The sequence below is a fragment of the Tiliqua scincoides genome, chromosome 8, assembly GCF_035046505.1.
Source record: "Tiliqua scincoides isolate rTilSci1 chromosome 8, rTilSci1.hap2, whole genome shotgun sequence".
NCBI lineage: Eukaryota > Metazoa > Chordata > Lepidosauria > Squamata > Scincidae > Tiliqua > Tiliqua scincoides.
The window spans coordinates 53,251,485-53,276,113 of NC_089828.1; the positions used below are offsets into that span (position 1 = coordinate 53,251,485).

The following is a 24,629-nucleotide window of genomic DNA, read 5'->3' on the forward strand; positions in this document are numbered from 1 at the left end:
GCCTAAAGGATTATTCCTCAAGGGGGTTTACATAGGGGGCTTTCTAGACCCAATGTGGGTCTTTACAATGTTGTTCTATGTATAGAGAACCCTTCAAGCTCCAGCTGTTATCCCCCAGCTGTTATCAGCAAGCCACACAGATCACACTGGCTGGAGATTTGCCAGCTGGTATCTTTCTCGTCACCGACACGCTCAACATTCCAACCACTTCCCCACCGCAATGCTTAACAGAGACGACTCTCTGCCACTGAGGGTAACGACAGCTTGTCAGTGACTTTTCTGGTTTCTCCTTCATACATGTCCCAGGCTGAGCCTGCTTAGCTTCTGGTAGTCTTCAAGCAGCTCTTCCTCTGGACCGCACCTCCTGAGATGGCAGAGCCTCATACCAGGGACCTTCTATATACACAAATCAGGTGCTCTAGCAATGGCTGCTGTCCAATTGGGTCTAAGTTTAACAGAACTTATCAATACAGCAGAACATCACTCATCAAGGTGCACTGGACAATGGCCTGGCAGCTCAAAAACCACATTATAGGACTTAACAAATGTAACTTAACACCCATCTAAAAAAGAAGCAGACACATAGCTGTGTGCATTCCTCAGGCCCAACCCCACAAATGTTCTCAGCCCCACTACAGTAGGATGAGAAATCTGCAATGTTCCCTCTCTCAGGACATGCTTGCCACACTGACACTAAAATTCAATACAGACCATTGTAAAGTCCTGTACATAGGCACAAAAAAAATAAGAGGCCCAAATAGAGGGCTTGGGGGGAGGGGGAGAGGGGAGAGAGAGAGAGAGAGAGAAGAGACCTGGCTTGGCAGCAGCACAAGTAGAAACAATCTGGGTGTCTTACTGCACAAGTAACTCCCACTGAGTTCAATGGAGTAACTCCTAGGTAAATGTGTAAAGGATTGCAGCCTTAATGGACCACAAGCTGAACATGAGCCAGTAATGTGATGCTGCTGCAAAAAGATCAAATGCAATGCTTGGCTGCATTAAGAGAGGCAAAGTTCCCCGATTGTGAGAAGAAGGGTCTGCATGTGAGCTCTGCATGTGAGCAAAGAGCTTGGCTGGGAGAGGCTGAGATGCCTTCAACACCAATATGGCACTGGATTCGTCCTTCTGTGAAGCTGGGGTGGACTCCTGCTGGAGCTAGGAGAGACACGTTTCTCCTGGCAATCCAATAACAGAAGCTGCTTTAGCCAGCTGAAGGACATTGGATGAAAAGGCAAGTAAAAAAGGGTGAGGGATGCTTATCAAAGCTGCATGGCTGAAGGGCGAGAGACTCCACAGTCCCCCGTGCTGGGTTGTAAAACAGCAGTCAAAGGTACTGTAGACCAGACTGGTGTACCGAAGCTTAACAACAGGTGAGTCATGCAAGACTGAGAATGCCTGCGAGGGAGCCAAAGACAAGAAGGAGCCAGTCGCCCCCAACCCTGCGAAGATACATCAGGCCCACAAAAATGTGTTTTATTAACAGGAGTGGAAAAATAGCAATTATTTGCAGCAAGGGGGAGGCAGCAAAGACTGTCACATCAGGCAATAAATAATCCCCCCTGAGGAAGGACGGCGCTTCCTCCAAACGGACGCCAGACCCAAATTTAGCACGTGCCTTGTCTCCGAGCCCTGGACAGAAGGAACGTGTCTGCGACAAATGCCCGCGGGGCCTGTCCTTTTCCCGAATCTTGACAGGGCCAACATAGCCGGCCCTGCTGATAAGGAACTGCAGGAGGGATCTGAACTGGTTCCCTGGGCAACAGTTTGAGAAATAGGCAGAGTCTCCTGGGGTCTCTTGCAAAAGTCAGCAAGCTCGTTTCCTCCTCCTGGACCCCCTTAGAGGAACAAGCCCAGTTTAACCAGCAAAGCCTGCTACATGGAAACAGCCAGGTCCCTTCGTTACTGCAGATTCCACTAGGCTGGACAGGCCACAATCAACTTCTCCACATTTTTTTACTGAGTGCACACGAAGATGCTGAAGGTGCACTGATGAGCTGCCAAGGCCTATCATAAACAGAGACTGTAACGCAGAACCAGAGCCTGTGTTACTTGTCCTAAGCAGGGCTTCCTTGCTTTCAGGAAAAGGGCCCCTAAGAGTTTGCTCCAGAGATCCCCACTGCTGAAGCAAATCGGCACTCCTCAACACCACTGCCAGGTAAGATAAGCAGGATGGTGTTTGGACAGGACAGTCTGCCCTCTGAGGGCTTGTCACTTGCACCGGATAGCACTGGGTTTCCAAGTCACTGGATTCCACCTTCCCCGGAACGCATGTGTGGAGAACAATCTGCTGCAGTTCGGTCTTTGGATTAAGCACAGCGACATGCTTCCCCCCAAAGGCCTAGCAAGCCATGCGTGCATGCACACCCAGGAAAGGAACACACTTAGGGTTACCTTGAAATCAATACAGAAATGACAGCAATTGCCTTGATTGCAGGCTGCAAGGAGGACTTGTGGGGGGGGGGGGAGAAGGCAAAACACTTCTCAAGCGCTGCAGACAGCTAACAAGCTTTTTGGGTAATAGGCTGGCGTTTGCAGGTCCAGACAGAGACTGGCCTGGATCTCAATGCTTCTTGCAACCAGATAGCGGGATCAATAGAAGCCAGCAGAAATGGCAACAAGCTGGCCTAATTTAGTTGGCCTTGGGGGTTATGAGATGGACAAAGCGAGAAAAGGAAGCTTCATCAAGCCGACTGGCAAAGAAGGACCGAGAGGTACAGGAAAAGCCAGCTGTGACAAAAGGGGTTAAATGTGGACTCTGGTAGCAAATACAAAACATCAGATAGATCACACACAAAAATGCAGTGTGCCCCTCGCTCTGTGTGAGCGGGGTCATTTTATGGATAGGAAAACTGGATCTTGAATTCTAGGTAGAATTAATGTGGAATTCAAGTACTCAGGCAAGGAAGAAACTAGACTGGTCATTTTTGCTCGAGTCAGAAGAGTCCATCCCTTCGGCCCCTTGGCAGCGCAAGGAAGAATCTGCAGGAAGTGGGCCGTGAGGATGGCTCACCCAATTATGCCACGCAAGTGGGAGAGGAGGCAAGACGCTTCCTCACCAGCCGTCTGGCACTCCAGGAAATGAGGTTTGGCTGCCGCCCTCGTGTGAACCTTCCAAGGCTTGTAACATTCCCCAGATTTTATTCCCGCACTTTAGACATTTTCCCTGGCAGACACCTTCAACAAGTTCGCTGCACACATCACTCCAAGAAGCTGACACTTCTGTGGCTTATGAGACAATTCAGGCAGCAGCTGGAAACAGTCCCTCTCCTTCCCAGGGTGCAAACTTACATGGAACTCAACAGGTGAGTGTTGCAACTTCTGGGAGTTCTGTTTCCAACTGGGGGCAGAAGCCACAAGCCATGTCTTAACACATTTAGAGCACAAACCTAAGATTGCGCTGGGCCGGCGTTAAGTCCCTGAGGCGTCACAGAAGTGCCATAAGGCACTTTCGCACCACCTTCTGAATCAGGAAGCTGGTGTCTGAATGTGTGCTGGCCTCTGGGGGCCGACCCTGGTGCCGTCGTGCTGGCAGTCTGGCGAGTTCGTGCCAGCTGAGGCAGGCCGGCACAGGGGTCTGGGGAGGGCAGAACGGAGACATTCAGGGTGAGGGGAGGGTGGGCTGGGCCCAGGAGGGGTGGAGCCAGGATCCGGCACTTAGGCCCACCCCCGGGTGACCCGGCACAGCACCAGGCTGCTCGGATCTGTGCCACTTCTTTAGCTGGGAGCCCCATTGGGGCTGCTGCTATATTACCCGGGGTAAGGGGAAACAATTCCCCTTGCCCTAGGCTGAGCAGCAGGCAGCTCCAACCCTGTGCTGGATACAGGGCAAGCCAGGCAGCCTGCCTGTTCCAGCACAGGTTAGGATTGGGCTGCCCATGTTACAAGTGGATCATCTAGTTCAGGGTGTCCAAAGTTTTTGGCAGGAGGGCCACATCATCTCTCTGACACTGTGTCAGGGGCCGGGGAAAGAAAGAATTAATTTATAATAAATTTGAATAAATTTACATAAGTTTACATAAATGAATATATTAAAGATGAACTTATATGAATTAATGAAGGTCTTGCAATAGCTCAAGGCCTATAAAAGACCTTGCACAAAGCAAGGCTGGCCTTTCCTTTGCTGCCGCTGCTGCATCACAGACATGAAACAGCAAGCAGTGGAGGAAGCCTTCATCCCACAGCTCACACAAAAAGGTCAAACAGTTGCCTTCACGCTGAGAGCAGTTGTGTTGGGCCAGTGCGGGCTGCAGGCTCATTGCAGACTGGGGGCTCCCTGAGGGCCGCATTGAGAGTCATCGAGGGCCGCATGTGGCCCCAGGGCTGGGGTTTGGGCACCCCTGATCTAGTTCAAACTGAGGTGGGGTCAACCTGTGTCTGGTTATTGTAGCTTGATTTGTGTTTTTTTGGGGGGGAGGGGGGCTGATTGCTTTATATATTTCCATTGATTTTATTAATCCTGTGATTGTAAACTGCCGTGGACATCTAAAAGGAGCTCTGAAATCTTAGTCCTGCCTACAGGTTGCTATGGTACAGCCCAGAAGCAGGTTTACCTCACTTCAAGGAGAACTACGCCAAGGTTATCGATACAACACTGGCAGAATAAAGGCATGTAGTATTAACCCCCTTTAAAGAGGGAACATGCCCTCTGCCCAAGTCACTGTTCCCAGAATCAGGCTCTCTCTCAGCCCACTCCCCTTGCACTGCCACAAAGAGAGAGACTGCGTCCTCTCCAGAAAGCACAACAGAGGTGGCACTCAGGTTACGAGGTAATATGATCGCTGGGAGGCCTGGTGTAAACTGATGCTCTCCTGGTCAGGTAATTGACCTCTATGGGTTCTGGCAGACCTGTGCTGCAGAGCAAGCCAAACAGAGGCTACATGGCTATGACTGTGCAGTACAATGCAGGTCAGCCAGAGACCATGTTGCTCAATTATCTGACCCTCTGGGAGTCCTTAGGTGCTTGCTCTCCACTAGCAGGTGTATCAGTTGCGTGTCGAGTGAATTCCACCGGGGCAATGAGGCCTTGTGGCAAAGAAAATCCCAAACACGATGAAACCAGATAGTGCTGAGGGCCAAACTGGGAGCACACTGGAGAGATGCGCAGGCAGGTTGAACTCCCTCCATCTGAGCAACTTGTACTGGGGGAGGCTGGCTGTGCACCTCCAGATCTCCAGCTCCTAGTCTGCAGCCTGCCTTTGAGACACCCACCCACTCTTGGCCTGAGTGCCTGACACGCAGACAGAGGATTCCCTTGCAGTGTTCCCTTTTCCCGCAGCTTGAGTGCAAGTAGTTTGAAAAGGAAACGAAAGAGCAGCAAGGGTTGGCATGGGGGAAAAGTAGATGCTGCCACAGACGTTGCCGGGCGCCACCAATCAACCGAAGAGCTGAAACTCACCCAATCAAGGCAGATTCAGGGAGGGAGTCAAGAAGCAGCTCCCATGGGAAGCCCGCCTCACACTTCCCCATCAAGCAGGCTGCAGCTTGCCTGGAGCTCACCTGCCAGCACGTCCAGTGCTGGGGTGGCAAACAGGCACATTTCATCAACAACATCCTTAGCGATCGCCGCCAGAGGACTAAATCTGAAGCTGCAAGGAGAGTGGGGGAAGTGGCTGACTCTAGCTCTGCTCCTACTTCAGCAAGGCTACAGGTGGGGGGAAGTGCCAGCAAGAAGTTCCTATTGCCTGCCCCAGGGGCATTAATTAAGGCGTTTGGGGGGGGGAAGTTTCCACTCCTTTAACAAGAACAGTCAAGCCCTAGAATTAGACACCAAAGTGCATTCTGCCGCTTCCCCTCTCCAGCTTGTCACCTTTGCGCTGCCTGCAGGGGGAAAGGCTCATGGAACCACACAAGGGCTGTTGTGGCTGCTTCCCTGTTGCACATCTTCTCATTAGGTCTTCACAAGCTGTCATGCTTTCAGATTTAAAGGGAAAAAAAATTGAGAGGAGAAAAAAGAACCCAAATCTTTAATGGATTTGAGGTGGAAAGAGAGAGATGATATACGCGGTTGCAGACGGGGGCTGGGATGGCGGAAGGGGTGCCAGACAGTTCAGCAGCGAACGCCCTGACCACTCTCCTTCACTGGGTTCAGCCACGCTACAAAAGGCTCCTGGAGCCCACTTGGACAGCAAAGTGCTATTTTTAGCCTTCACGGAGGCCAACTGGCAGACATCAAACAACAGACTCCCAGAGATTGCCCTCTTAGGTAGCACACACTTCACTGCTCAAATGGCTTTCGTGCTGAAAATTCAGGGGAGAAGAGGAAATGGGAAGACAAACGACAGGAGCAGGCAACAGCTGGGGATCGTGAACAAATGTTCTAAGGCACAGAGCTCCAGGAGCAGGACGTCAACCACACTCCATGAAAGAGAACAAGGGCTTCTAGTCTACAGGACAGCACGCAACAGCCAGGCACCGTTACGTGGGTGCAAACTGGCAGCTCCATAGGCAGCATTTAACGTTGGCCCCAAAGTCTCCTGCTTAGATGCCCTGCCAGTTCCAAAGTGAGTGCTCTCCCCAACACACCGCTTCGACCCCCAGCTTGGCTGACATTCCCTGGATTTCATTCACACAGTATGTCCCCTCCTGCATTTCACAGAGCAGTCTCTAAGCCTCAAGTTCCCAGGCCTGCCTGAGCTCCAGCCCTGGAAACGCAAGCAACAGAGCCTTTTCTCTTGCTGTCTTTTTAGTAACCACAACTGTGCAAAAGGCACATTCCGAGCTTCTACCGTAGCTCAGGATGTCTTTGGGACTTCAAAGGAACTCGGGCCCTCCCCATCTCAACCCCTCACTGAGCTATAAACCCTTCATTATCCCATCTGCAGCCCAGTGATTTCCAGTGTCTTAAATCAGTGGGAAAACTCAAACAGATGCTTTGGCCACCCTGAACAACCATGAATCCCATTACAAGGCATCACAAGTGGAGATTAAATCCTGTATGCGCAAGGATTTGCACAGAGACACAACACAGATCAATCTCGGAGCTAATGGCATCAAAACTTTGGCCCACTGCGGTGAGATACCAAATGAGACAGTGTTAAAACCTGGATCTCTTTAGCATCCCTCAATGTGAGGTACATCTGAGCATTTCATTTTTTTTTTAACTCTTACTCTCTGTCATTGCCTTTGCAAAATTCTATACGCTCACAATGCTCAAAATCCACATAATTTTACGAAATCATGGCAAGTGTGGGGTGACCCAATGGGACATAGAAAGGATTAAGAACCTGCCCTGCAAACTGGGTACAGCTCTTAAGTTGTTACTTGCAAAGCTTTGTGCAAGTCCACAAGGAGGGATGTTAAAGGGATACGTGCCGGGGAGCAATGGGACTTTGTTCTGGCCTCGTCTCCCTCCTTTGGCTCAGAGACATGAGACTCAAACCGACGGCAGCAGAAACTTTACAGTATCCCTAAGATACAGCATCTCCAGGGACCAGGCCAGGATGGGAACTGTGGTCTGGGTCAACGAAGAAGGAAACAAGATGTAGAACAGACAGCAAATGGCACCAGTGGGGCTGCTATGAAGTATGTCAAGTCTCATATCTTCAAGAAGGTTGGGGAATACTGGCTCTCCCTACTGTAGACACCACCCAGCAAGGTGATTTTCCCCATCTCTGCTCACACTGACTGGCAAAAGAGCGGGCATGCTGGTGTCTACGAGTGCCGCATCGGATCTCAAAACTTTTACAGCCTGCTCAGTTTGCTGTTTGTTTTGTAAGTATGTATGGGGAGGGGGGATATGGAAGCCACACCCACTGCAATTCAGCTCTGCAAATCTGGCTATTGATCAAACACAGGCAAGACTAGAGTGTGGTTTATTTAATATGCTGGCATTTAGAAAATGTCCTGGCTGTAAATTCTTTCACGGCTGTTGATGTCATAGAAAAGACCACGTAACCCAAGCAACTGCTCTCTCACTGCTCGTACTTGCCTAATGTACCGACACAACAAGACTGAGGCCTGAAATGGGCACAGTCTCACCACGGCTCTGAATTATGGCTTCAAAAGCCTTCTGGAATCTCAGGCACCGTGCAGTACTGGACAATGAACAAAAACCATTTTCAGCTAAGTCAGTCCTTCTCTTACTCAAAGGAAGGACTGTTCTTCTTTGGACACCCAACTACTGAATCCATCTTCTGACCCAGAAAGTTTTCCATGTTTGATTTTTAATTCCCACAACACAAAAACTTCTCAGTAGCCTGGCAATGATCCTTCCATCCATCCTTCCAAGCCACAGTGTACTCCCCGCCCTGGAGTGAAAAAGTGTCATCAGAATTGGGGATTGGTTCCCCCCTTACCTCTATGTCTGTTGGTGGTCTTGTCGAACATCAGCATAGCATCCTCTACCTGCAAGACAGAAGGAAATGGGGAGTTTGACTGACAGGTCTTTCAAACTTATTTATTTTCTGCTTTGCTGTTTAATCCAGGAGGATCCCCAAAGCCATTTATGTCAAGCAATAAAAGTATCATTACACCTCATTATAGCTTAATGAAATACTTAACATTAAAATTAAAGGGAGTTAGCGAGTCATGGACTCTTTGCACACAACAGGAGAAGAAGCTAAACGCTTTCCACATGCGCTGCCTCCGACGCATCCTCGGCATCACCTGGCAGGACAAAGTTCCAAATAACACAGTCCTGGAACGAGCTGGAATCCCTAGCATGTATGCACTTCTGAAACAGAGACGCCTGCGTTGGCTTGGTCATGTCGTGAGAATGGGCAATGGTCGGATCCCAAAGGATCTCCTCTGTGGAGAACTTGTACAGGGAAAGCGCCCTACGGGCAGACCACAGCTGCGCTACAAGGATATCTGCAAGAGGGATCTGAAAGCCTTAGGAATGAACCTCAACAGATGGGAAACCCTGGCCTCTGAGCGGCCCGCTTGGAGGCAGGCTGTGCAGCATGGCCTTTCCCAGTTTGAAGAGACACTTTGCCAACAGACTGAGGCTAAGAGGGAAAGAAGGAAGGCCCATAGCCAGGGAGACAGACCAGGGACACACTACACTTGCTCCCAGTGTGGAAGGGACTATCACTCCCAAATCGGCCTTTTCAGCCACACTAGACGCTGTGCCAGAACCACCATTCAGAGCGCGATACCAGAGTCTTTTGAGACTGAAGGCTGCCAACAACAACATTAAAATTAGGAAACTGAAATGCTCTGGATGGACAAAGTCGATGTACTGATTCCAATGGAATTCATGGCATGGATGGACAATGACCTCAGCAATCTGAGCATGTGAACTGGTTCTCCATACCAAGCTAATTCATATAACCAACCTATTCGGATTCCCAAGGGATTCGCTGACTAAAAAGTATATTATTAGGGTGCAGCTCCATATTCCTTGCCCTTTGATAAATGCTTTTGCATACTGGTTCTTATATACATGCCTAGTTATAGACATGCCTATGTATATTCATTTTATTTCCTAGATTTAACGCCCTACCTGTCCTATCTTAAAAAATGGAAGTTCCAAGCGGCTTAGAAATAAAAAAATAATGAAACATCAGAAGGCAAAGCAAAAAATAAAAACATTATAAATGACAACAGAAAGACAGCACATCAACAAACAATAACTCAACCAAAGGGCAATTGGGATAAAAAGGTCTTAATCTAAAATTGTGCTGGGAAATGTATAAGTAGCTGTATTCTGTACTAACTGTAGTTTCTAAGCAGCCTTCATAGGCAGCCCCCATATAGAGCATTTTACAGTTATCTTTTTTATACACACACACACACCATCACATTTTTATCCCAACCACATATAGGAACTTAAGGTCAGCAACAGAAACTGAGAATCTGGCAGGGCAGGGCATCTCCAAGGATCTATGTTGCGCATTTGGGTTTTTCCCATTTACAATACTGTGTAGAGACTAGGCCACCCTTCCCTGTGAGTTTCATGGCCTCACTGGAATCTGCTCTCCTGGTTTAAGCCCAGCACTCCATCCACTAAACCACACCAGCTATCTCATGAGGTGGCTACAGATTTTTGGCTTCTCACACACTAGGGAACCCATAATGGCACTTGGATTCCTCTTGCCCAGTAGCAGTTAACACACAATTGAGTCAGGAAGAACTCACAAACTGACCAGAGGTGCTTAGAGAAAGGCTTGTTGGAAGAGGAGCATCTTCAGCTGGCACCAGAACACCACTAGGGAGGGAACAAGTCTCACGAGGGCAGGAGCAAGTCTTCTCCATGGGTGCCACAACAGAGAAACCCCTCACATATGTCACCACCAAATAAGAGCTACCATTGCTGCCTCTTTTGAAATCCATCAAACTCTCCTACTCAAGCACCCACTTTGGAGAAAACAGTGCAGAGACCAGGGGTGGATCCAGTGTTTGTGTTGGGGAAGGGGCCATGAGTACTACCAACTCCAGAGCTCAGGTCAACCAGGTGGGTAGACATGGGCTCCAGGTTGACCTTGATGGCCTCTGTAGCCCAGGTTTGTTGGGTGGGTAGACCTGGGCCTGTCTGGGCTAGGAGCCTAGGACTACCAGCTGAGTAGACCTGGGTTCCTGCCTGAACTTAGAGCCTGGACATGGAGCCGGTAGACCTGGGCTCCAAGTCCAGACGGGAGCCCAGGTCTACTGGCTGGGTAGATCTGGGCTCCCACTCCAGCTAATCTTGCTGGCACCCTCACTCTCTGCTAGACAAGTACAAACTCATCAGGGACAGTAGCAAGCATTCTCACTCAGAGAGCTTTGGTTGCAGAAAAAGGGGGGGGAACACCTGCATAAACACAACTATGGGAAACCAAAACCCTCATAGGCTGTGCACAGCCCTAATCAAAAGTGGCTTTGTCCCAGAAAGCTAAATGTTGAAACAGAAGCCTCTTCTCTCCCTCCCCAATCTACTGAGGCAGACAAGAATCCACCCATCGAGCAAAGGGGGGGGTGAGAGAGGAGTTGAGAATTTAAGGCCATAACCTTCCTCCAGCAAAGCCACTGAGCCCAAAGACGGATCTGAAAGGGGGGTTGGAGGCAGAAACCTTCTCAGCCACAAAGGCACTCCAAAGACCTTTGAAAAGCAGCAGGAGAGGAGAGGGAGAAAGAGGGGAGGCTACATTCGCATTGGTTCTGCCATTTCCACTTCAGAGAAGGAGAGGGACCTGGCTGACTAAACGCATCCAAGTGTGACCAGACAAAAAAAGTCCTTTTAAGTCCTGCCGCTATTTGCATGATGTATTCCACCTCCGTTTAATCTGCAGGACCACACCTAGGCTCAACACTGCTCTTCAAGAGAGAGAAAAGGGCTCTCTGGATGCTTTTCAAACGCATCGTTCATTCCTCTCCCCCACGCCGCCTCTGCGGGGCTGTCCCCAAAGAGCGTTTGGGACATTTCACCAACAGAATGCTGTAGCCTTAAAGAAGCATCCAAAGGAGTTTGTCTGGAAGGCATCGTAATAGCCTTAACCGAAAGGAGATTTAACACAGCATTCAATTTAAATAAATAAATCGGAGGGGGATAAAGAAAAGCCCTATAGAATGGATGTCATGGTTCATTTAGCTCTGTAGATTGGTACAACTTGGCTCGATCCTCAACGGCACTTGAAAGGCTCACAAAGTACGCACAAAACTTGCCTCCTCCTGCTTTTTAAACAGGTGGGGGTCCTCTCATTCACTCATTTCAATTATTTGCACCCCACTTTATCCTGAAAGAGAAATCAAGGCAGCACAGAGCGCTACAACCCACAATTAAAGCACACCTCTGAGCCACCTAATCAAGAGCCAATAGAGACGTACAAAGAGAGCAAGTTGTCGAAAAGCACAGCTCTGCAGAGCAAGAAATAGGCTGTTCTAGAGAGACTGGGCCCAATCCCAGAAGCAGGAGAACAAACTGCAAACAAAACAGCCAGGATTCTGCTAGGCATCTAACACCACTCAGTCGGGTGGCCTCCCGGGCCTCCCAGAAGGGATCCCAGAATGTGAGTGCCACAACTGAGAAGGCCCTGCACTTTAAGGACACTTACCAGTACTCAGTTGGTAGGGATATGTGGACTAAGACCCTCAGATATTTAAGAGCGCACGGGGTCAGAGTGGACTGAAGGAATGCACATTGGAGAAGCAGTCCTTAAGGCCCCAGGTTCTCCCATACACTTAGGGTTTTAAAAGTTAAGAACTAACACCTTACACTGAGCCCAGAAAAAAAAGGCAAATCTGAAGGAGAAAATGCTCTCTTTGCTCTTCATCAGGGATGCAACCATGTATATAAGGCAGTGGCATAGCTAATTATCCTATAGCCCAGTGCTGATCTCAAAATGATGCCCCGGTAGCGACATCACGCCTGGGCTTTTTAAAAAGTGAAAATGGGGGAAAATCCGCCTTCCCCCCCCAGCAGCTCGCTGTCCACTTGCTCAGCTGCTTCCCCCAGGTTCCCCCTCCATATTAACACCTTATTGGTTCCCTGCTGTACCATAACACCACCTAATTGGCTCTCAGAACGATCAGTCTCATCGGTCAGTTTTCAGTTAAGAAAACCCAGTTTTTGTTACATAATGCAGTTGTGTTTTTATTTTCTAGTTATTTGATTATAATGTTTGATAATGTTTGATAGAATAGAGACATTTTGACACGACTTGACTCACTGCATTCTGCATTTAATTCCGCATTGGATGGTACATAATATGATGGCAGTATTCAAACAAAGGTTTTCAATTGCACCCCCTTAGCTACACCACTGTTATAAGGCTATTCTGGCAGGTAGACTCAGCAACACCCAACTATAATGAAAAAGGACCTAATAATAGTGTTATCAGTTTATCCATTGGCTGTGTGCTTCGGGGTGGGGCTGGATTTTTCCACCTTTGCACAGGTGGAAAAGGGAGGAGGCTGGCTTCAGAAAAGCAGCTTGCCCCCTTCCAATTGGCCTCTGTGGTTACTTGAAGGAAAGGCACTTTTAACATGCTCAATAATACTAAAGATTAGTGCACTGGCAGTTGTTCCCAAACTAGATGCCACAGCAAAATCACAGGGGTGGTGCAGGAAGTCCCCAGAGGCCTCTTCTTCCCTCCTCTCCCATGCATTGCCATCTTGGATTGTGTCGACCAAGATGGTGGCACCTGGGAGAGCCTGGAAGAAGAGGACTCCATGAAAGAAGAGCACTGTGACCATTGTAGGTTTGGGAAGCACTGCCCTACGGGCTCACTTCCAACTGTTTGCAACAGAACCAGGCTGAGAAAAGGGCTTTTAACTCCACCAGAATCAACAGAAAATATGTTTAGGATTGGGGCACTGATATGAAATACACCACCATTTGTCTTTCAAAATTCTAGCATGTGAGATAAAGCTCCAGGACAGGTTCAAAGCCTGAGATGGTGAGCAAAATGCTGCCCCTACACATTTCTGGCCAGCCACCCATCACCCTTTGCCCACCCCCTGGATTTAAAAGAGGGAATAGGGTGGAAGTCAAAGTGTGGAGAAGGGAGGTGAGCTACAGCGCCAAGGAAATTCCTCTCCGCTACATTTCCACTCTGCTCCATCCTCTTCCTTTTCAATTCCAAGGGAGTGGCAGGAGGGATGGATGGAGGTGGGCAGAGAGAGGGTACTGCCACCAAACCAGTGCCGGAGAGGACTGCAAAGCTTGCCCGCTCCTAGTGTACTTTGACCCAGTGGCATAGCCGGAGGGGGGCAGCTCCGTTTTGCTCCCCCTGCCAGGAATGGCTCCAAAGGGAGGGGCCGCTTGCACGCCGCACTGAGACTCCCTGCCGGACTGGGTGCTCCGACCCCCTCCAGCTACACCACCGCTTTGACCCTTCTGTGCCTCCCTTCGGTGTTTCCTCTGGTACCTCCAAGCACACCTCTCCTCATATCTGCCCTGACAACAGATGCCGCGGCGAGACGTGGCTCAGCTAACATTGACTGCCACGTGGGAACCGGATGCAACTCAACGTTCCAGCGAGAAGTTAGAGCAAGCTCCCAACATCCCAGAAGGGGGCCGTATCTGCGCTCTGAAGTCCCTTTGTTGACAGAGTTGCCTCCAGCTACTTTGGTAGCTAGAGTAACAAACAGCAAGAAAGCCAGCCGATAAGGGAGCCGTTCTTTGTCTCAGGGGGAAGCACCACACACTGTGACGCGGAACAGCAGTTTGTTTTAGCGGAAACCTAGGTGACGGCACCGAGTTAGCATGGGCCGACTTTGCATGTAAGCCCCACCGCCAACCCAATCTGCAGGCTCTCTGATCAACGAGCTGGTAGAGGTATTGTGCATCTGTGTGCGCTGCCCCCGTTAGAGATGAGCCCTGCAGTTTGTTCTGGGAACATCGTCGATCTAACAGCTGAAACAGGAGACAATGCAGCCATTACAAGAAAACCTGGGGCAAGGACCATAGCTCAGTGACAGAGCACACGCTTTGCATCCAGAAGTCCTGGTTCAATCTCACATGCAGCCAACCTCTGGAACAGGGCAGGTCTGTATGCAGCCTGAGACTATTTAAAGTACGTGCAACAGAAGGAGGGATCCTACCATGACCAATGCTCCCCCTGTGGCTTTAAAAACTGGAAAGCAGTAGAATTGTTTGTGGTTTCAGAGGCTGTCTTATACTGAGACCATCTGCTCTTCTGCTCAGCATTGGTTACACCCAGTGGCGTCACTAGAGTTTGCAGGAGGCCAGCAAGTCACACCCATGATAGACCTCCTCTCATGCAGTGGGCAGGGCAATGCTCCAGACAGTGGGGCAATAGTGATGCACCATCACCCCACCCCACTGGTTTCTGGGCTATAAGTTTTGACAGAATAGAGATATTTCAACATGGTTTTTTTCCCCACTGCATTCTGCATGAAATTACTCATCAAATGATATAAAACTTGGAGGCAGGCTGTGCAGCATGGCCTTTCCCAGTTTGAAGAGACACTTGGCCAACAGTCTGAGGCTAAGAGGCAAAGAAGGAAGGCCCATAGCCAGGGAGACAGACCAGGGACAGACTGCACTTGCTCCCAGTGTGGAAGGGATTGTCACTCCCGAATCAGCCTTTTCAGCCACACTAGATGCTGTTCCAGAACCACCATTCAGAGCGCGATACCATAGTCTTTCGAGACTGAAGGTTGCCAACATCAACATCTGATATAAAACATGATGGCATTATTCAAAAATACCAAGATTTAAAATTTTTGGCTGATAGTGGTGTCACCCTCCCCCCACATGCATGTCACCCGGTGTGACCCGCATCCCCCTAGTGACACCACTGGCTATACCCACTCACAGAAGTTCTCCAGTGGGTTAGGAAGGAGCGGTTCCCAACCATACCTGGAGATGCCAGGAGGGATTGAACCTGGGACATTCTTCATGCAAAGCTGCAGCCATGCTTAGCTGATTTGCCTGGCCCAGCAGTGCAACTAAGCAAGCTCAGGAGTGCAGCTTTGTTTTCAAGCTTACGATTCAGTGAGAATGTCCGGAAGCTGGCAAAAAATGCGAGTGAAGAGGGAAAGCATTCTGAGTATGTGAAAAGCGCCTTTTCTCAAGGTAACCGCAAAGCTCCAGGAACTGGGGAAGGAGGGGACAAGGGGGAGCAAGCTACATACCTGGGTTAAATAACCCTGACCCCCTCCCCCTCTTCTGGGGCTGCCTGCAAGTGCTGCATTCACTTCAAAGGGTGACATTTCCGTTTCCCATTAATTGGTGGTGGTGAGAAAAGCTAACAAGCCTTCTGAATTTTGGATCAGGCTCCAGAAAAACAAAGTAAAATAAAATGTTTTTTTTCCCCCAACAGAGAGAGAGAGAGAGAGAGAGAGAGAGAGAGAGAGAGAGAGAGAGAGAACGCTCTGAAATGCTGCAAAATTCAAAAGGCTGTGTGGGGTGGAATGAAGTTACTCCAGAGAAGAGAGTCTTTTTGTTTGGACCAACCGGTGGGTGATACCCCTGGATGTTTTCAAGCCAGTCTGCCCTTTCAGGCAGGCCTAATTGGTTATCTTTTACCCCCCTGTTGTTGTTTCCTAAGGTCAGAACATTTTTATCTCTGCCTCTGCCCTTTCCGAAGCCTGCCCCACCCCGCACCGTTTTTTTGTAGGGCACCCATTGTGGCAGAAGAATAGCCTCTTTCCTTTGCAGCCGAGTGACACAATGGCACTTCTGAATACCTCCTGAACAGATAAAATGCAGCAAGGAAAGAGAAATGCTATAAACACCTTTATGAAATAAAACATATAACATAACAGGGGTGGGTGGGAGTCAATGTGAATAAGGTTGAGTGCTGAGGTGGGGGGGAACCTTTTTAAAAAGCAATCTCATTGCAAGGTAAAGAAGAGAGCAGAAAAAGGTAAAGAAGGGAGCAGGAAAAAAAGATGCATTCAAAATCTCTGTCAATGCCTCTGAAATCTAAGGAGGAGAGTCTGGAGTGTTCAGGAGCATCTGAATAGCCAAAGTCTGAATAGAACAGTTTCAGCCACACACAAGTCCTTTTCTCACGCTTCTCAGTTCCAATCAGACACAAGTTGCTTGTGTTAAGAGACCCACCTGGGAGAAAAAGTCAGAGCACCTAGTTGGAAAATGGAAGGTTGATCTCTCCCTGCTTGCTTCTCACCCCGAAGCACAAATGAAATTTTAGCCAGATCTGAGTGCAGTTTCTAAATTATGGTCCAGATTCATCCTGCGTGACTGGTGAGAAGCAGTGAAGGGGGGGGGAGAGAGAGAGAGAGAACGAGCATGTAACGGGGGCACACCTTTTAAAACAGAGACACCAAAGAGGAGAAATATCTTTGAATGAGCCACCCAACAACAACAAAACACACTTTTAAAGTATAAGAGAAGACATAACAATGTAACTGTCCTGATGGATTGGACCCCAAACCCATCCAATATCCTGCTCCCCAAAGCGGTCAACCAGAACCATCAAAGAAGCCCACAGGTAGGATATGTAGCAAACCCCCGGCCAGGTATGCTGTTCCTAAACATGGAGGTTCCATTTGGTCAGCAGGGCTAATGGCCATTGATAGACCACTGCCTCTCTTCCTCCATGAAGTTTTCTAATTCCCTCTTAAAGCCAACTGAGCTGGTGGCTACCATGTTAAAGATCAGCTTCTTGGTCACCTTTATGTATAAGTACTTCCACATTTCTCATGGCTTCTCTTCACTGCCTCACAAGGGTACAGTGTGTTTGGTACATCACCAAAGGCTGCTGAGAAAACTCCACAGTCAGGGAATTAGGGGGCAGGTCCTCTCCTGGATTAGGAACTGGTTGAGCTCCAGGAAGTAGAGAGTGGGTGTCAATGGGCAATTTTCACAATGGAGAGAGGCGGAAAGTGGAGTGCCCCAAGGATCTGTCCTGGGACCTGTACGTTTCAACCTGTTCATAAATGACCTGGGGACAGGGCTAAGCATCCAGGTGGCCAAGTTTGCAGATGACACCAAACTTTTCCAAGTGATGAAGACCAGAAGAGATTGTGCTCCAGAAGGATCTCTCTAAACTGGGAGACTGGGCAGCAAAATGGCAGATGCATTTCAATGTAATTAAGTGTAATGTCATGCATATTGGGGCAAAGAATCAAAACTTCACATATAGGCTAATGGATTCTGAGCTGTCTGAGACAGATCAGGAGAGAGATCTTGGGGTCCTTGTGGACAGCTTGGTGAATATGTCGACCCAATGTGCGGCGGCAGTGAAGAGGGCTAATTCCATGCTTGGGATAATTAGGAAAGGTATTGAGAATAAGACAGTTAATACTGTAATGCTGTTGCACAAATCAGTGGTAAGGCCACACCTGGCGTATTGTGTCTAGTTCTGGTCGCCACATCTCAGTAAGGATTGAGAGATGGAAAGGTGCAAAAGAGAACAACCAAAATGATTACTGGGCTGGGGCACCTTCCCTATGAGGAAAGGCTATAGCATTTGGGCCTCTTCAGTCTAGAAAAGAGGCGCCTGAGGGGGGACATGATTGAGACATACAAAATCATGCAGGGGATGGACAGAGTGGATAGGGAGATGCTCTTTTCCCTCTCGCATAACACCAGAACCAGGGGACATCCACGAAAGCTGAGTGTTGGGAGAGTTAGGACAGACAGAAGAAAATACTTCTTCACCCAGTGTGTAATTAGTTTGTGGAACTCTTTGCCACAGGAAGTAGTGATGGCATCTTGCCTGGATGCCTTTAAGAGGGGATTGGACAAATTTCTGGAGGAAAAGTTCATTACAGGTTACAAGTCATAGTAGGTATGTGCAAGCTCTTGGTTTTAGAGGCAGGCTGCCTCTGATTGCCAGATGCAGGGGAGGGAACAGGGATGCAGGTTGTATCTGTTGTCTTGTGTGCTCCCTGAGGCATCTGGTGGGCCACTGTGAGATACAGGAAGCTGGACTAGATGGGCCCTTGGCCTGATCCAGCGAGGCTCTTCTTATGTTCTGATCACAGACAGAGCTGAAGGACTACTGGCTGCCTTGCATTCAAAGGGGAGCAGTCATTGCCTCTTCCTCCCAGAATCCCTTGGTGCAATTTGGGAGCTTTTTGAACCAAGCATGACCTAACCTAATCCAGAATGCACACTGTTTTCACTCCATTCTTAAAGCAATTAGAGTTCTGTGAAACTTGAAGGTTTGCCCACTGCTTTGTGATTTGTTTCAAAAAGTTTATCTGAAGAAAGGTATTACCCTATTTTTCTTTTGCTACTTTTTCTCCCCCCCCCCCCAGTAAACCATCACAATAACCCGCAAATTTTATCTACAGGAGGACAGGAGGAGGAGATGTGTCTGTCAATCATAGATGTGCCATAAGTTTGACTCACATGCCCTGCAGGTTTTTCAAGCTTCTCTCAAGCAGCATCACTTTGAAGCTTTTCCATGGAATGAAATAAATGCATCTAAGTAATGCAAAGTTTTGTGCATGTGTCTTTGTGCAAAAAAGGCAAAATACAACCAAAAATGGTTATCCCCACACAGCTCAATGTAGCAGTTTACAAGAGCAGATCAATCCAGACTAATTAAGTGCATCAAATAAGAGGCATTACTAAATGCTCTCAAAGCTTCCACTGTTTGAAATTGGGGGACAGGAAAGAGAAACTGCACTTGCTTCAGAATCAACACTAACCAGATTAAAAATTAAAAAGCAGAGTTAATAGGACCCACTCCTCAATCCTCCCTTTACTTCATCCTGATCAAATAAATATAATTGTCTCTCTGACACAGACCAGGCAATAAGTTTGGAGTTAAAGTTTACTGTCCAAGTGAATCCTTTAAAGCAGGGGTGCCCAAAGTTTTTGGCTGGAAGGCCACATCATCTCTCTGACACTCTGTCGGGGGCCAGGAAAAAAAAAAGAATTTACATTTAAAATTTGAATAAATTTGCTTAAGTTTACATAAATGAATATATTAAAGATATTAACAGTATTCATGATGAACTTATATGAACGAATGAAGATCTTGCAATAGCTCAAGGCCTATAAAAGGCCTTGCACAAAGCAAGGCTGACCTTTCCTTTGCTGCCTCTGCTGCATCCCAGACATGAAACAGCAAGCAGTGGAGGGAGCTCTTATCCCACAGTTCACGCAAGAGGTCAAATAGTTGCCCTCACACTGAGAGCAGTTGCGTTGGGCCAGTGTGGGCTCCAGCAAATTGCCAGAGGGCCAGAGGCTCATTGGAGACTGGGGGCTCCCTGCGCGCCACAATGAGAAGCCTTGAGGGCCGCATGTGGCCCCAGGGCCGGGGTTTGGGCACCCCTGCTTTAAAGGAAGGAGGTACACGATCTTTTTGATAAAAGCTGCTCATGAAGAGACAGAAAAAGCACAAGGGGGGGAGAACCAGTGGCTGCTGAAGCTACCACTTTGGGCAGTGGGGCTAGGGGAAGCAGTGAGCTGTAGGGGGTGTTCCTCACCCTCACCTGCAACCTCCATTAGCCCCATATCCACCAGCCACTGGGATAATCCGCCTCCCCACAAGGTAAGGGAAGCAAGCCAGAAGAGCTGTTGCAGTGGCAGCCACTCACATGAAGGAGAGTGGTGAGGGACTTCCTCGCCCCTCTGGCCCTGTCACCACGATTAATCGTCTTCAGGAGATCAGGCAAATGGTCGCAAGCGGGCCACTGGAGAAGACAAAGCATGCAGAAGAGTGGGGAAATTTGGTGCCAGGTCTGGAAAGTACTTAAAAAGTCAGAAGCTTTCACCAGACTGTACAGCAGCAGTGGGATGACTATAGGCTGATGGAACGTTCTTTGCCAGAGGCCCAAGAGCACCCAACCAGAGCCAGGTGCAAAACAGGGGCTGGGTTGGAGCCAGCTACAACAGGCGGGTTCAGGGGTCAGAGCAAGGAAAGGTCTCTTTCCAAGTCCCTAGAAAGTCGCCACCATTTAGGGCACTACCATCAATACTCGTGTGTGGGACAGGGGGTGCCATGAGGGGCCTGGCGCAGAGAAACACGGCACCAGCAACGAGGAAAGTTGCACCTTCACTTGCAGGACTAAAGCATTTCAGTTCTGCAGACTGGGGCGCAACTGCCCACACGCTTCAGCTACGTCTTTGGTTCCTCCCCATCAGAACAGCAGCAGGCACAGCTCTATTTATACAGCAATTTTTTCTAAATGTTCACTGCGCTTCACGTACATTTGTCCAGCAGTCCTTACAGGCTGCCCTGCAAATTAGGGTAACATCCACACAGGATAGGCGGGAGAGTCTAAGAATCACACCAAGTGGCAGGTATCCCGGGTCACAGCTACTTACTTTAACTGCTATGCTACAGGAGGTTGCAATTCTACACACAGACAGACAGACAGACAGACTGCCTCACTTCCAAGGAAACACACAAGATCACAGTGTAAACAGTGGCAGGAGAAGCCCAATCAGAACGTTTAAAGCATAATTTAAGCCCCACTGAGAAAACAAAACAAGGGACAACGCCATGAGACGTTTCATTGCTCTGTATCTGCAACACTCCTTTAATCAATCAGGATTTTGCAGACCGCAGAGTGCTCTCTCACCTTCATACTGTTTCCATTTCATGAATGGCGAGGGAGCAAGGACTCACCCAAGGGCACAGCTTCAGCTGGGATGGAACTCCCGTTTCCCCCAGGGTCCCCCTTAAATGCTCTGAGCGCAGGCTCACACGCACTCTTTTCCAAAGGCAACTTGTGGTTAGTCTCACCCCTCAGCTCCGTCCAACACACTGCTGCCAAGGTCATTCATCTTGCTTGCTGTACCGAACACATTAAGCCCTTCCTTAAATCTCTTCGTGGGCTTCCTGCCTGCTCACAGATCCAGCGCAAGCTCCACGTTTCTACCCTCCAAGCCCTTCATAGCTCTGCTCTTCCCTAACTCTTAGGTCTCACATCCCACCACATGGCCACCCGTGACATTTGCTCTACCAGCTCCACCACCTTCAACCAACTGAAGATCTCCTGTTCCCTTAAACAACTCTGTCCTTGATTTCTTGCTCTGAACACCTTCCAGACATTTTCTTGCCACTTCCTGCAAATCTCTTCTTAAAGCCCACCTTTTCTGCTCCACACCTGAGTCCCGATTCTCTGCTATAACTAAGTATGTGTAACAAACAATCACATACACTTTCACTGCTCATCCCTGCCTCTGCTCTCCTGTTGTCCCTGTTAATATCTGGATTGTAAGCCCCTTGGGGCAAGGACCTCCCTGTTCATTCTACGTAAAAGCACAATGTACGCTGATAGTGCTAACAACAATGAACTTTAATGTGATCTGGCCCCATCCAGTGCCACTAAATGGAATTCTGTGCCTTTCCCAAACCAGCAGCGAAAGACATCTTTCAACATTTGTCACCTGTCAACATCTCTAAAGCGACCCTATCATCTGTCATTTAACCATATATTTTTTAAAAAGATGCAAGAAGACGGTCTCTGGGATAACTCCGTGAAAGAGAGCCAAAGGCACAAAGCCAGGGGAGAGCCCAAGGCACTTTGGCGTTCACCATGTCTAAGTGCGCTGGCTGAATTGGAGCGAGCAGGCATGACTAGGCCTTTATGCCCAGGTCCCAGCTCAGCAATGTGAGCAGATAGTTGGGGCGGGGAAATTGTCACTGAGCACTTGGCAGGGATGGTTGGGAGGGGGGAAGGTGGTAGTTTAGTTAATGGACAGAGAGAAAGAGCTGTGATGGGCAATTACTCAAGGAGGGAGGCTAAGGCACCATCAACCACTTACTGTTGGGGTGGGCTGGGGGCGAAGAGAGTCAAGTGACAGTTTCATCTGACAGATGTCATACAGAAACAGAATTTCACGCCAGTGGAGTGCTGATCCACTATTTCCTTGCCTAGGGACTGCCACTCATAAACACCCCCATGACAACTTCCACCTCCGCAGATGGCTGAGATTCAGGAAGAGAAGAGCTCCAAATAAATCCTGCTGGCTTCCTCCACCACCACCCCCCAAAAATTAAAGATCAAGCCAACTCGGCCTTTCACCGAATTTTTTGTTCTTTATGCTAGTGGCATACAATATCACAGGTTACAAAGCCAGCTGCCTTACAGTGAATCAGAGCACCGACTCATTTGGTCTGCTGTGGAAGACACCAACTGGCAGTAGTTCTCCAGAGTTTCAGGTGGGCATTCCTAATCTGACCTGGAGATGCCAGGGACAGAATCTGAATCCTTTAGCATGCAAACTCTGGGCTCAGCCATTAAACTACAGTCCATCCCTCTTTTTGTCATCGCCTTTACAGACAGGCCAGAAAAGTGACAAGTAGGGAGCTTAAACATAAGAACATAAGAACAGCCCCACTGGATCAGGCCATAGGCCCATCTAGTCCAGCTTCCTGTATCTCACAGCGGCCCACCAAATGCCCCAGGGAGCACACCAGATAACAAGAGACCTGCAAGGCTTCCTGGGAATTGTAGTTAAGAACATAAGAAGAGCCCCACTGGATCAGGCCATAGGCCCATCTAGTCCAGCTTCCTGTATCTCACAGCGGCCCACCAAACGCCCCAGGGAGCACACCAGATAACAAGAGACCTGCAAGGCCTCCTGGGAATTGTAGTTTAAGAACATAAGAACAGCCCCACTGGATCAGGCCATAGGCCCATCTAGTCCAGCTTCCTGTATCTCACAGCGGCCCACCAAACGCCCCAGGGAGCACACCAGATAACAAGAGACCTGCAAGGCCTCCTGGGAATTGTAGTTTAAGAACATAAGAACAGCCCCACTGGATCAGGCCATAGGCCCATCTAGTCCAGCTTCCTGTATCTCACAGCGGCCCACCAAACGCCCCAGGGAGCACACCAGATAACAAGAGACCTGCAAGGCCTCCTGGGAATTGTAGTTTAAGAACATAAGAACAGCCCCACTGGATCAGGCCATAGGCCCATCTAGTCCAGCTTCCTGTATCTCACAGCGGCCCACCAAACGCCCCAGGGAGCACACCAGATAACAAGAGACCTGCAAGGCCTCCTGGGAATTGTAGTTTAAGAACATAAGAACAGCCCCACTGGATCAGGCCATAGGCCCATCTAGTCCAGCTTCCTGTATCTCACAGCGGCCCACCAAACGCCCCAGGGAGCACACCAGATAACAAGAGACCTGCAAGGCCTCCTGGGAATTGTAGTTTAAGAACATAAGAACAGCCCCACTGGATCAGGCCATAGGCCCATCTAGTCCAGCTTCCTGTATCTCACAGCGGCCCACCAAACGCCCCAGGGAGCACACCAGATAACAAGAGACCTGCAAGGCTTCCTGGGAATTGTAGTTAAGAACATAAGAACAGCCCCACTGGACCAGGCCATAGGCCCATCTAGTCCAGCTTCCTGTATCTCACAGCGGCCCACCAAATGCCCCAGGGAGCACACCAGATAAGAATTCTATAGGGTTCGTGAGGCAAGACTTACCCTTACAGAAGCCATGCTGATTCTCCCTCAGCAAGGCCTGTTCATCTATGTGTTTTGATGAACTTAAAGGTTGGGAGGGAATCCACGCAGAACAGCAAAGAGCAAATAAACCCTGCTAACTGAGCAAAGAGTCAGTCTCTTCTATTTAGCGCAGAGGGGGAACTGTCCCTCTTCACCCTAGTGAAAGGTCCTTTCTAACAGCTGTTAGTTAGTGTATATTTTTTTGTTAAAACTGTGAGCCCTTCAGGGACAGGGAACCTATTTATTTATTTATTTATTTATTTGAACTGCTCTGTGAGCTTCCTAGCTGAACAACAGTATATAAATATTCTTAATCCTTTCATAATAAATATTACCAATAATATTTAAATAGTAATAAATATGATATCATATTATTTAACCTTCTTTCTTAAAAAAAAGGAAACCCAAGATGACTTACAACAACTAAAACAATACATTCCAAGAGAAATAAAAATAATGAATATATTTATAGAATTTATTCAATATTAACAAAATTGTTTTAATAAAGTCAGTGATATTAACTTCATCCTGAGCAACTGGGCAGGTGAAAGGCTTCTCATGGTACCCACTTGCTGGGCTTCCAGGCCATCGCATTCCATCCACCTGGGAAGGATCCTGCAGCCTCGTGCAGAGAGCCTTCCCCTGTTGGCTCAGTCTGCCTTTGGGAGGGGTGAGGATTGTACAACCCTGCTTCCTCCTCCTCTCCATAAGACAGCTTCCTTAGGTTACTGTCTGCTCTCCCCCCCCCTCCCCAGTCATAGAGAAGAGCCTGCAGCCTTGCATCCTGCTGCTATTGTATCATCACTGGCACCAACTGACCCTTTGGAGCCTGACTTATGGCCATGGGTACCCTG

The 24,629-nt window shown here is 48.8% G+C and overlaps 1 protein-coding gene across 8 annotated transcripts in view; it reads right to left on the reverse strand.

Moving 5' to 3' along the window:
• The window catches only part of MSI2 (musashi RNA binding protein 2), a 474,139-nt gene that overhangs the window by 198,813 nt on the left and 250,697 nt on the right, over positions 1-24,629 (reverse strand). For all 8 annotated transcript variants that reach the window (XM_066636684.1, XM_066636689.1, XM_066636688.1 and 5 more), the window contains exon 7: positions 8,295-8,343. In XM_066636684.1, coding sequence (XP_066492781.1) covers positions 8,295-8,343 — 49 coding nt within the window. The remainder of the gene's footprint in view (positions 1-8,294; positions 8,344-24,629) is intronic.